Below are 12616 nucleotides of genomic sequence, written 5' to 3' on the forward strand. Positions count from 1 at the left end.
TTGAACTCTTTGCTTTTGTCTTTCAGGGGAGCATTTTTATACACTTCAAGTTCTGGACCTTTGACCATGTTTAACATAGACGTCCAATATTATAACAGTATAAAAATAACAGAAAAAACTGCCAACATACATTTGACATTCAGCAGCTGGTTTCATTTCACATAAAGAATTTTTTAAATACCTATCTTAACACAAAGAAATCAATTCCTTATTACTGGATAGGAAACAAACTGCATCTTCTAGTTTCTAGCCTTTTAAACTAGACATCAACATGCATTACAGGTGATGAGATTATATCCAGAATAGAAACGGTTTGACAACTGCTGAAAGTAAACAAACTTTAGTTCACTGAACTGCTAAAGATGATGGATTGTTAGGGATACTTGCAGACAGGGGAACAAATGAGATGAGGTCTTCACCGTGAGTTTTAAAGCGTGTAAATATTATTAGAAGAAACGACATGAGCTGCAATCTACGGTTTTTGCAAAAGGAACAAAGAAGCCAATTTAAATTTTGTGTACCAGAGATGCATTTTAACATCAGGTGTTAACTGCACATCCAGCTAAATCATATCTAGACATATTAATGCCAGGTGTACAGGGGCCACTGGCAAAAAAATAAAAACCAATAAGACAAAAGAAGAACACCCAGAGCGCCTATAAAAAAAGGCACAGGAAGTAAAGTATTGTATGTCAGCAAAAATTTCCTGAATACATTGTAATCTGCTATTCTGGCCAGTGGCAGGTTTGTGCTGTAGTATGTTGCATGTTTAATTCTGCTGACAAAACAGTGTTAGCACGTCTCAAGAAAGCTGGCTGGCGGTATATAAGCCCAGACTCCCCGAAGGATGTTAAAAAAAAAAAAAAAGAAGACGATAAAGAGGAAAACACGGATGCAGACTCACCATAAGCTATAAAGTGCATCCCATGACAGTTAAGAGGGTTTTCAGTAATCGCCCTGTCATGTCTAAATCCTTTGGCGAATGCCCCGAGAAACCTTTTATTTTATCTGAATGATTTGCTTTCAGTATGTAACTTTAATATAAAATGTGTTGCTTCTTTCCTGTTTTTTGCTTTGGCAAAAAAACTAAAAGAGGGGGCTGAGTTTGTTTACCTGGCCCTGGCCTTGTCTCTCCAGGTCTACCACACACATGTCCACAATGGGCCCCAGGTTAGTGAACGTCTCCATCACCGCCACATACGAGCCCTGGTCGTTGCTGTCCACGTTGAGCTGCGGAGGAACAAACAGACCTTATCAATCAAAGACAAAGGACGGGAGTGCACGGCCGGACAGGACTTCATTTGTCACTTTTTATGGACTTCTCTTTAAAGATTATAAAGATTAAATGTTTAGTTGAGACTCCACACTAGAGGGGCAAAATACCTCCACGATACTCTCATCCCCCCCGTTCCACATTATGAAACTATTTCATTAACTTCAGCACAGACTTTTACTTACACACCAGGTTTATGGAACACACTGGAGGTACAAACATTTTATTTTTAACAAGAGTTTAACGCCCTCTAGTCCAGTTTTTGTTAGATCCCTTTTTTGTTAGATTTCCAATAACCTGAGAGAATTTTCCTAAATCACTTGATTAACAAAGCAGATTTACACTGTTCATCTTGTTGAACATATGAAAAGGTTCGGTGTCTTATTGCTTACCTTCACTAACTGGGAGTCGCCCAGTCTGGAGCCCACAAACACCACACCGTTATCCAGGTAGGTCAAACACTCAGCAATGGACGTCTGTCAGTGGAGAGAAACACAACATCTCAATCTCTTAGACCTCCTCAACACCGACGTACATTTATAGGCATTTCATACGCATTAAGTTACAAAGCAAACTTCGCCCAAAATCTCTGTGATTGATCACTTTGTTAAGTCATTATAGCTGATCGCTGACAAACATTAAACATTGATTTGATTGAGGATCCGTATACAGCGGCTCATTCATTATCATGGTTAACGGCTAAAATTATGAGCCACGGTTTTACACTTGTGCATAATGTTTAAATGATTCATCAGTTAGCCTAAAGTCAAAAATGTAATTAATGATGATTTTGAAAATCAAGTCATCGTTTACATCGTCTATGTAAAACCAACCAGAGCTATGTTTGACTGGGTTCACTCTTCTGTCTGCTTCTATTTAGAGTCCAAAATGTTTCTTAATAATAAAGATACTTGAAACAGATGCAGTCTCTTACACATGCTCTGGTCTTGTCTCCAATTATCGGAGTACTGGACTACAATATTTGAAAACACTGATGCAGCAATTATTCTCGGGATTGGTGGCTTTTCCTGCAATAACAACCTATCCCATAACAAACAGTCTTGGCTTTTATCATTTTACTGCCCAGGTACCTATTATTTTTAAATGGAAACATGTTTCAAGTCCTACATTTGGAGATTGGATCATGGAAGTACTGAACTGTATCAGCTGAAGAAAATAAGATACTCTGTTAAGAGGTCTCTAAAAAGCTTTGCCTGCCTGATGCTGAGGAGGCTTTTTAACTATGAGATAGATGGACTATATGTTTTATTGTTGTTAATGTTAAAAATCATTTTATTTATTCACAGCTTTTCAATCATTTAGTGTAGTATTTGTTTGCTTTCCTTCACATCATACAACTGTAAACTGAATACTCTTATATTTGTAGTTACTGATCATCACTTTAGCCTCTGGTGATTTCAGACGGAAGATCCTTATTATTTTGAGTTTTTACATACTAAACCATTAACTGACAGCGATGACAGAACTCTGTTTGTCATAAACAATGTCTTCAAGTTCAGCTGCATTTGTGTGAACATGGCCTTACACACTCTAAGTTGTTCTTGGTGCACCATAAAGACTTTTTTTTCTGTCTGACGTTTTAATGCGGAGCTGCTGCTGCTGCCTGTTGACTGAGCAGACTGGTCCTAACAATAAAGTTTAGAACGATTTGAAAAGCAATCTGTCTCTAGCTCGGCAGTCCTATTCTCCTCGATTGTATCCAGCTCCAGCACCACTCAGTGGACCAGCGAGAAAGCATTTTACCTTTCTAAACTTCTTGGCAAGTCATTAGAGATGGGTGCCACAAGCCAAAAGCTGTCTGCCATTAATGTGAGATTTAGCTTTGAGCATGGTATTGACATACAGTCGTTGCATAAATCAACTTTAAAAGGGATAAGTGACGCCTTGGCGAGCAAGCAACAAAGATGTGGGATCATTTTTCTCATCTCCTGCGCAAGTGTGGACTGATCCATTAGCTTCTGTCAAGGCTATAAACCAATAAAAAGTCAATTGTAACAAAGGGGCACCGAGAGGAAAAGGCAGCTGGTGAAAAAAAAAAATCAACAACCAACAGAGAGGGTGGTTGAGCCAGGTAAAGAGAAACAGATGGGAGAAATGCCAGGGATAAAGGCAGGTGGATAAACAGAGTGAAGAGACAGACGTAGATAAAAAAGAAACAGAGAAGAAGATAAATGGAGGACCTCTCCCAGCAGCTCCACGTGCAGGTCTTTGAGCGCCACCGTGCCATCCATCAGCTCCTCCTTCTCAAGCAGCAGCATGAACAGACGCCCCTCCATGTCTCCCAGCAGGTAGCGCGAGCCGTTGGGATCCACCCGGTTGTGACAGACGATGGTGCTTTGCTGTAATTAAGAGCGGACCACAAACAAAAAAATCATTCAGATAATGCTTACGGTGGAGGTGAAGCCTAACAAAACTCTTTAAATCACATCAGTACCCATAAAAACTTTCATCTTCACTTCATGAATTATCTATATGGGAAGTACAGCCAAATACATCTGTCTTCTGAATGTCTGTTTTGTTCCCCTCATTATGAAAACATACACGGAGGAGTTTCTCGGAGGTACGGCTTAAATGCAACTCAAAGCGCTGAGTCTTTTATCCCGACAAAAGGAGCGCAGATTTAACCTGCCGTCCCGTCGGTTAGCTGAGTGACAAACGGACGATTATGAAGCTTCACACATAAAGGAGAGAATCTCACACACTGTTCAGAAACATTTCTTTGCTCCGTGTTTGAAAGACTACAATCTGAAAGTCGATCACACGCGTGTGATGTGAAACACGAGGGTATTAATTACAGAAGAATTTTGTTGAGCACTTCAGTTCAGTGCAATAATCAGAGCCCAATCGCTACTGGGTTTTTGAGGTTGATAACAATATCAGTAATTAAATTTTGAAGAATTATACTTAATTCTATAAGCACATTACATAAACAAACAGTTGTAAGGATTCCTTAAATTTGGTAATTAAATAATGGGGACAAGATGAGTAGTGAGCAGGACGTTTTATAATTGAAAAATTAACTTGTCAGCGCTCTCTGGTGGACAAACTATGTCATGGTAACACTTTTTTTAAATGACTTTGAACATATCTTGAACATTCCTGTTTTGCAGTTTCTTGTGATGAATTAATTGATTTATACAATGATAGATAAGCAACTATTGGCTAATAATGACTAGGCTCTACTTTTGAGGCTTTCTGATTTTTGTGGTCTGATAAAAGTATGTTGTCATATTATATTACATCATGTTATATTAGATATAGTCCTCAAATAAAACTGCACAGTCAACTTAACAGAGTGAAGCTAGTTAAGTAAAGCGATCCATCTACAGGAGTGGGTGATGTAAACTATAGCTTGTCTTATAAAACCTTCCCCCTAATCTTTGGATGTTATCTGGGTCACTCTCAGCTTTCAGTCCTTGGACCGGTACTACAACGCAAGTTCAACGTAGTCTGGCTCTTTTTGGATGAGCTGGTTTCACTGAGCCCAACATTGGCCGTCCTGGATAACCAGTATCATGAAGCTGGCTATCAACTAGCCCAGTCAGCTACAAGCTATTTAGTTGAATGATGCACATAAAAAAAAACTCAAAAGTAATGTCAGACTGTTTCTGCTACAGAAGTAAAGTGTGGAAAAGTAGTTAATGACTGATGAGGTCTATGTGAGCAAAATGTCATAATAATAATAATCATGGGAGCCAATTAACAGTGTGTGGATTATTTTTCTAATAGGAGACAATCTTTCCTTTTTATTTCTAGTTATTATCACACAGCTGTCTGGTGTTAGAGTGTAAAACCATCCACACTGCTGTCAGCTATCACTCCAGGGATAAAATCAACTTTGTACAATTAAAATGCAGTTAAAATCTTCATTATGTTTGTTAGAAGCTCTGTTTTAAAACCTGAGTAGGAATAGAAAGCCTGGAACAATAAAATGTTTCTACCGACATATAAAAGTATATACTGCATTGATTTTTGTCCATGTCAGGCTCCCGAAGGAATGATGACTCTATTTTTCCAGTGATTTGATTTGTCAGTGTTCGGGGTGTTGACAGCTTGTGATCCGATCCTCTGAAGTTAGCTGTTCAGCATAAGTTGCCATGGTGATTTATCCAAGTGAGCCAGGTTCGTGATACTGGGAAAGTTAAGCCCAAAGATGGCTGGCTAACCTACTAATCTCGCTTCGTTGTACAGGCCTCTGGTTGGGCTTTCTCGAGCAATATGAGCCTGACAACAACATGTTAGAATATCTTCAGAGCTTTGGGTCTGGAATTGCTGGAAGAGCCACAGTCTCCTGTCTCCACTATAACTACCAGATAAGCTGGCCAATTGCTTAGAAGAATAGTAGTCATGATTGGAACTGGCATTAAAATCACATAGTGTGACTGAGCCTGCTCTACTTCTCATTTAACAGAAGGTATTGTTATTGTCCTTGTCTACTGTAAAAGCTGAGTCAATTTCTCACTTGATCGAACCTTTACAAAACTCATTTTCAAAATCCTCCTGCCTGTGCTATTGCTTACATCTTTTGTCAAACCGTGGATTCACTTTTATTTTCAAAGCCTCCCAAACCCCCCCCCCCGCCCACCCTCCCGAATGGCAGGTAATTAGTCTGCTAGATTCAACAAGCGAAACTAGTTTGCTGGTCTACTACAGACCAGTATAAAAATATATAAGATGAGCAGAGACACATTTAACTGGCAGAACTTTTTGATATCTCACATTTGTTTTTCCTCCCTTCTGTTCTCAACAGTCTCAATTCAGTAATTAGCTGCCAAAAATGCTGTTAAGTGTCAAAGAATATACTTCTGAGTTTTCTTGACACTGTCGAGTGTGTTTCAGCTGAATTCTAATTTTACAGTAGGTGCAAATTAAGTATCACATAGTAACAAAAAAACAAAAAAAAACCCTTCCACCTCTTCCCTCAAACATCTGCTTGAGAGTGTTGCATTTTTGTTTACACAACCAATAACGGGGTGTCAGTACTTTAGAGTGCAGCAAAACATTTAATTAACTGAACATGTATGGATATTTAGTTGAATGGTGGTTATGTCTTGTTTGCACAAGTGGAGTTTACCTACTGCACTGTGATATATAACACTTATTCTCGAGACCCTATAATTATAAAGTTGTATAAAACTTTAATGGTGTTCAAAGTCCGAACAGCAGGACAAGTAGGGCGATCCTGTTGCAGCCTACACACAAGTAAAAAGATTTTGTGAATTTTAAAACTTTCTCCATCTGAGACAAATATTTTCATGAGTGCTGAACGGGAAAATAAAGACAATAAAATTAATTGTGGGGAAAAAAGTAAGCTCTTAGCAGTTGATATTTAAATGGCCTGATGGCAGGTGCGCAAACACAAATGCACTCAAGTTTGAATACCCATTAACATTAACACAAAACCGTCTCCAAATGCTTCAAACACTACAGGCAGATGAGCACAAATTACCACCGCTCGAATGTGCGAAACTTATTTTTGCCATTACGTTTTGAAAGGTCTCGTTCTTGAACTGTTATCTACACTTAACCGTAACCTGCTGAATATTCTAATGAAGGAGAAGCTACTATATCTGAACAATATGACAAGTTCTCTGCCAAATTTATGAGGCCACGGTACCAAAGAGCAGCGGGACGTCGAGAGAACATTCTCTAATTATAGAAGCAGGATGTTGGCTGCTGAAGAGCTCCTTGGGGCCCTGAGCTTTGTTAAATGTGTACAGAGCAGTACAGACTGCGACTTAATCTTGATGAAATAACACTAAAAGCAATGGTGTATGGGGAGCTAAAGTCATCAGCGGAGTGGTTAGAAAACTGCCTTTAAATGCAACTTCAACATCCTTCACGATACATTAACTCAAACTTGTTCACCGGGGTTTCACGAATTCAGCAAAACATTTATATGTTGGCATAATAAAGAGTTACTAGCTTTATATGACATGGGCTAAAGAGCTATCCTGCTGCTTTACTTCCTAATTATGACAAGGAAAATACCAAGGCACCCATCACACTGAGAAAATAACATTATTCTTGGTTTACTAGACAAATAAACACTGTGATATACTGCAACTGCTGTGTTAAAATACCTGCATTTGTGATGAAATGACATTTTGGAAAAAAAAGATGGGAAAAAAGCACTTTTTTTTGCCCGTTATATGATGTTATTACCTTGATAGTGGGTGGTGCAATGGCCAAATATTTGTCCCCATTGTGGTAGGTGATGGACTCTTGTCCTATGATTATAGCGCCACCAAATGGCTCTGGAACTTAAATACAAGCACACAGACAACACAGTTAAATATAAACCTATACAATTTCACAGAAAGACTATTTTTTGCATTTTATTTTTAAACAGCTTGGATTCAACAAATATTTTCATCATCAATTATATGTACCAGTTACTATCAATTAAATCCTTAAATTGCTTCCTTTCAGGATTCTCAGCACCATGTAGCTGTTGTGTTTGTTGATTTACACTAAAATACTATTAAATGTTTTATTCTGTTTTGGATGACTACAATCTTTGAGTGCTGTGTTGTGGTTTATCATATTTTTATAAACTGGAACATTTGTCATGGTTCATTTCTGTCACACAAGCTGCTGCTTGCTGGAATATTTCCAACCGCAGGATGTAAAGCCTGAGCTCAAGCTGATGTCACAACCAATTTTACCATCTTATGTCAAAAAATATGAATTACTGACTACAGGATCGGACTCATTATTATCAGGTTTTACTTAACAGAAAACCCAGATTTTTTTTTTTTTTAAATGAAGGAAAATCTGATTGAAAAACAATACATATACAGTAGGTAAAAATCAGATGATAATAATAATACTATTTGTGGTGTTTTATTTTCTGCTGATTGAACTGTGAAGAGAAACAACAGACACTACACGCTGACTATTCCTGTTATTAACTCATTTTCATTTAATGTTTTTTTTGTATCTTATAAGTTTCTTAGATCATATCAGCCTTAAATTTCCAGGTTTTCCAGGTTATATGGGAAAACAAGGTATTTTTACAACATTAAAACAGCTACACAGTCTATACAGCTGCCCACAGAAAACCTCCTTCAACTATTTCCTATCTGGACACAGCACTTTCAGCTGCTGGATGTTGGGAGTATATCTGTTTGGAAACCCTACAACCTGCATGAAATACAGTAGAAACAGCAGCAGCCTGGATAATTACACTGGCAGAAAATCACAGATTTAACTCCTCCAGCTGGCCTGAAATCATGTGTGAAAAAACAGTAAATACACTGCGGAAACACAGTAGCTGACAGAAAGAGGTGGTCATTTTATACAGAGAAATATTAGCTTTTCTGGGTGAATAAAGGTTAATTTGACTGTGTAAAAAGGGAAGCTAAAGGGCAACCAGAACGCTGAGTTTCCAAGTTTCATTGGGACCATCGAGCACGCCGTGTTTAATTAGGAAAGTAGTTTAAAAAACATGCACACAAAGGGCGACCTTTTACTGCATAATGCCGTTAGAAGCTGAGTACAATTAGCTGATAATCAGCCTGATCAGCCACCTTCAGTAATCAATACAAACACATATTGTTAAACCATTAATCAAACCAATAACTAACAGCAGTCAACGTCAGACAACCTTATCATACTTCAGCAGTTAGCTAGTGTTTCTGTAGTGGTGACAAAATGTTAAAAATACACATATTAGCAGTTTGTGTGATGGTATTTGAGAGTTTTTTCAGCCATTACCTTAGTAACTACCTGGTTTGCTGCTTCCTGTTTGCTGTTTTTGATTTTATTAGAACGTCAAGACAAAAAAATGACTGACTTAAGACAGCTCGGACTGAGTTTTATCACCACCTTACAGATGATCGATTGCAGAACATTTTTTTACTTCTGTCATGATTTTTTTTTTTTTTCCTGTGGCAGCAAAGATTTTGCCTTGGCAGCCCGCCATGGCAAGATGTTACCAGCAGAAACACTGCATTACCTGGGATGACCATAGATGCCTCAGCCTCCACATTCTCCTGCTTCCAGGGGCCCTTGTTGAACTCCTTCTCCCTCAGAGAAACCTCGTAGGTCTTCACATGGCGACCCTGGGGGTCCTACAGTAAGCGACGGGGCACAAGAAGACACCAGATTAGATTTCAAAACCAAACTTATTACAAAGCATTTCAAGAAAATTTGTATTTGGGCAATTATTTTCATTATAAATTCATCTGCTGATCATTATTTTCATTAATCAATTAATATTTTAGCCGAACATTAAACTGAAAACTACAACTGCTGGAACACAGTTCAATAGATATGGTTTTAAATGCATCTTTAATATTTTAAAATCAAGAATGTAGATTTATGTTGAACAGCACTCCCACATCCCAGCACCAATCCTCCAACAGTACCTGGTAGATGAAGCAGACAGTTGGCGCCTGGCAACCATACAAAAAGTGAACATCGATGACCTGCAGCTCCTCCAAACGAATGTTGAAGGCTTTCAGCTCACGGTTGTCCCGGTCCAATGGGATCACCTTGAACAACCCGTCATACAGCCGGAGGCCAATCATACGGCATTCTGGGTCAACGATTCCGATAATACCTGTCTCTGATGGACGCCCGATGCGATCCTGAAAAAGACGTTTGGAAAGGTTTGTTGTGCACTGCAGATAAAACCCACATTTGGTGTGTTGTCAGACTGTTGAATGGAGTATAGCTGGTAAACCATTTGCAGCTTTTACACTTGAAAATATAACATCAGAACTCCCAAACTTCGTTTATATAATCCCTATTAAAGCAAATAAAGGTGCTAAAAGTTTAAATTAAAATATACTCGCCTATTTTGATTGTATTATATTAACATTTGTCATAAAAACAGTGGGACAGTGTTTAGACAGTCTAGCTCAACTTGAATTTTCGCATTGACGATGTTACGTTACTCACAGTTTGAGCTCTTCTATGGCAAGGAGACAGCCAATCATCGAGCTTAAAATCCAGTCACGTGCGCCTCTAATGGCGGGCAGAAGCTAAAGATCATGGTTTTGAGAAAACCAGTTTTATAATCTGTGGCAAATCGGTTTTAATTTTTTGGTCACTTTTGAGTGAATTCAGCAGCTGATGGCACAAAGCGACGAAGAGTTTTGAATTTATTAATGCTCTGATTTGCACCTCTGACGGGCTTCCTCTCCATAGCAACGGTGGCTGAGGCTCAAGGGTATTGTCAGTCCATAATACAAACCTAAAGGAGTGTTACATTATCCGTGAGAGTCTTGTGTAAAGTAATACTGAGGAGATTGTTTAAAGAAATATTTGCCATGGGAATACAAGAAGGGAAAAAACAGTGGCCCTTCCCACTTTACAGCTCTATTAGAGAGGGTTTACCATAGCTCTAAAGTATGGACTAGTGTGTTTGACCAAGGTTGATGAAAGAAGATCAAAATACATATTGCTCTTCATATGAAACATAAAAAAAAAAAGAATCAAAATTGACTTTTATAAGAAGTGGTCTTTGCATACATGTACATAGACAGGCGTGTAGCAGATAAAGTAATGGTTCAAAACACACACTATCAGCAATTATGGTAAATTTATTCAGTATTTTCGATTTTGTAAAGCCGACGTCATCAGACACATCACATCATGTCACATGTGTGAAATGCCCGATGAAGGTGTTGAAGGCTTAACAGAAACGTAGCAACTGAATACATTTACCCTGAGTGCTGACAGTCTGCGGGAGATGATATTTTTTTCATTTAAATATTTAAATATTAAACATATACCGACATAAAATATACATCATATTTGTATTGTTGTCTCACTCACCTGGACGTTGCCGTGGGCACGGGTGATGATGTCGATGCTCTCCCCGTTCTGTTTGTATTCTAGGATGCAGGCGTTGTACTTGGATGTGAGGATGAACAGCAGGTCTTTGCTCTCACCCTGAACAAAAGACAACAAGACAGTAAAGTCAACACAGACCAAACATGCAGAACCCTCTTTAATTTCATCAAACCAGCTCAAAAACTACAAACTATAAGAAGACAGACATGAACAGTCTATGTTAGTTAGTTAACAGTTAACTATTCTTCCTGGATTATTTCTTTTCTTTTCCTAAACAACATTTATAACAACCACTAATGGTTGTTAGTGGTGTAATAGTGATTGTTGTGATGGATGCTGCAGTTGCTTTTAAAAGCGTCTTTTTAACAGCTGTGCTGATGACTTTTGCTCCCCATATACCATTGCTTTCACTGTTATCTTATCAAGATTAAGTTGCAGTCTGTAGTGCACGCATCTAATAACACTCAGGGCCCCAGGGGCCTCCTTAGCAGCATCCTGTTTCTTCTTTTTTTAGTTTGTGTAAGTAGTAAGTGATGTGTATTCTTTCTCAAATAACACACAGTTCATTATAACATATTCGCCAAGAAACTAGTCTACTGCAGCCCAACATAAAGACAGACTTTAGAGGACTTACACACTGTTCCCAACTACACACACACACACACACACACACACACACACACACACACACGCACACACACGCACAACACCTACCTTGGGCCTAAAAAGCTCCATGACGGCGATCTTGCCGTACATGCCCACTTCCTTGACGGGCCTGAGCCCCTCTGCTGTGACAACATAGATCTCCAACCGTGTGTTTTTAGCTATGAGCAAATTCAGGTCCTCTGCAGAGGTGAAGTGACCTGTAGACAAATGAACATTTACAACATGTTAATGATGCTGTTATTTAGATGACAGCGGCATGAGAAAAGATGGACAAATATCATCAACTGGCCAAATTATTTACTGAATAGTTAATCATTTACAGCGAGTAATTCATCATCAAGTACAAATATCAAACATTTGCTGGTTATAAATTGAATAAATTGAATTAGGGCAGCAACAAATGATTTTTTAAATTATTGTTTATTTCATTATTGATTTCATTATTGAATGTTTTGTTTTGTTCTGACTAACAGTCCCTAATCCAAAGATATTCAGTTTACTGTCATAAAGGACTAAAGAAACCAGAAAATATGCACATTTAAGAAGCTGGAACAAAATACATTTAGCCTTTCTTCTTAAAAAGGGGTTACTCAAATTGGTTAATCGATTATAAAATATCAAGATAGTTGGCCATTCATTTTCTGTCAATCAACTACTTGATTATTCTTCAATGTCAATAGTTTTGACTGTTGGTCAAGCAAAATGGTAAATTATTGGGCTTTGATGTAAAATGGGCACATTTCTTTGACATTTTCACAGTTATTCAGCCAATTAAAGAAATAATTCAATCATTCAATAATGATTTTATATCTGTGTATTGTCTGTCTGTAAACATTTGAGTTATAAATCTAT

The 12616-nt window shown here is 38.2% G+C and overlaps 1 protein-coding gene across 1 annotated transcript in view; it reads right to left on the reverse strand.

Moving 5' to 3' along the window:
* Positions 1-12616, reverse strand: part of ddb1 (damage-specific DNA binding protein 1) — a 48746-nt gene that overhangs the window by 34543 nt on the left and 1587 nt on the right. Inside the window, exons 2-9 of the mRNA XM_042413611.1 lie at positions 11813-11961; positions 11081-11197; positions 9667-9888; positions 9255-9369; positions 7460-7557; positions 3475-3633; positions 1666-1749; positions 1114-1230 (exon numbers count right to left, since the gene is read on the reverse strand). Coding sequence (XP_042269545.1) covers positions 1114-1230; positions 1666-1749; positions 3475-3633; positions 7460-7557; positions 9255-9369; positions 9667-9888; positions 11081-11197; positions 11813-11961 — 1061 coding nt within the window. The remainder of the gene's footprint in view (positions 1-1113; positions 1231-1665; positions 1750-3474; positions 3634-7459; positions 7558-9254; positions 9370-9666; positions 9889-11080; positions 11198-11812; positions 11962-12616) is intronic.

Source organism: Thunnus maccoyii, chromosome 1 (assembly GCF_910596095.1).
Source record: "Thunnus maccoyii chromosome 1, fThuMac1.1, whole genome shotgun sequence".
Classification (NCBI taxonomy): Eukaryota; Metazoa; Chordata; class Actinopteri; order Scombriformes; family Scombridae; genus Thunnus; species Thunnus maccoyii.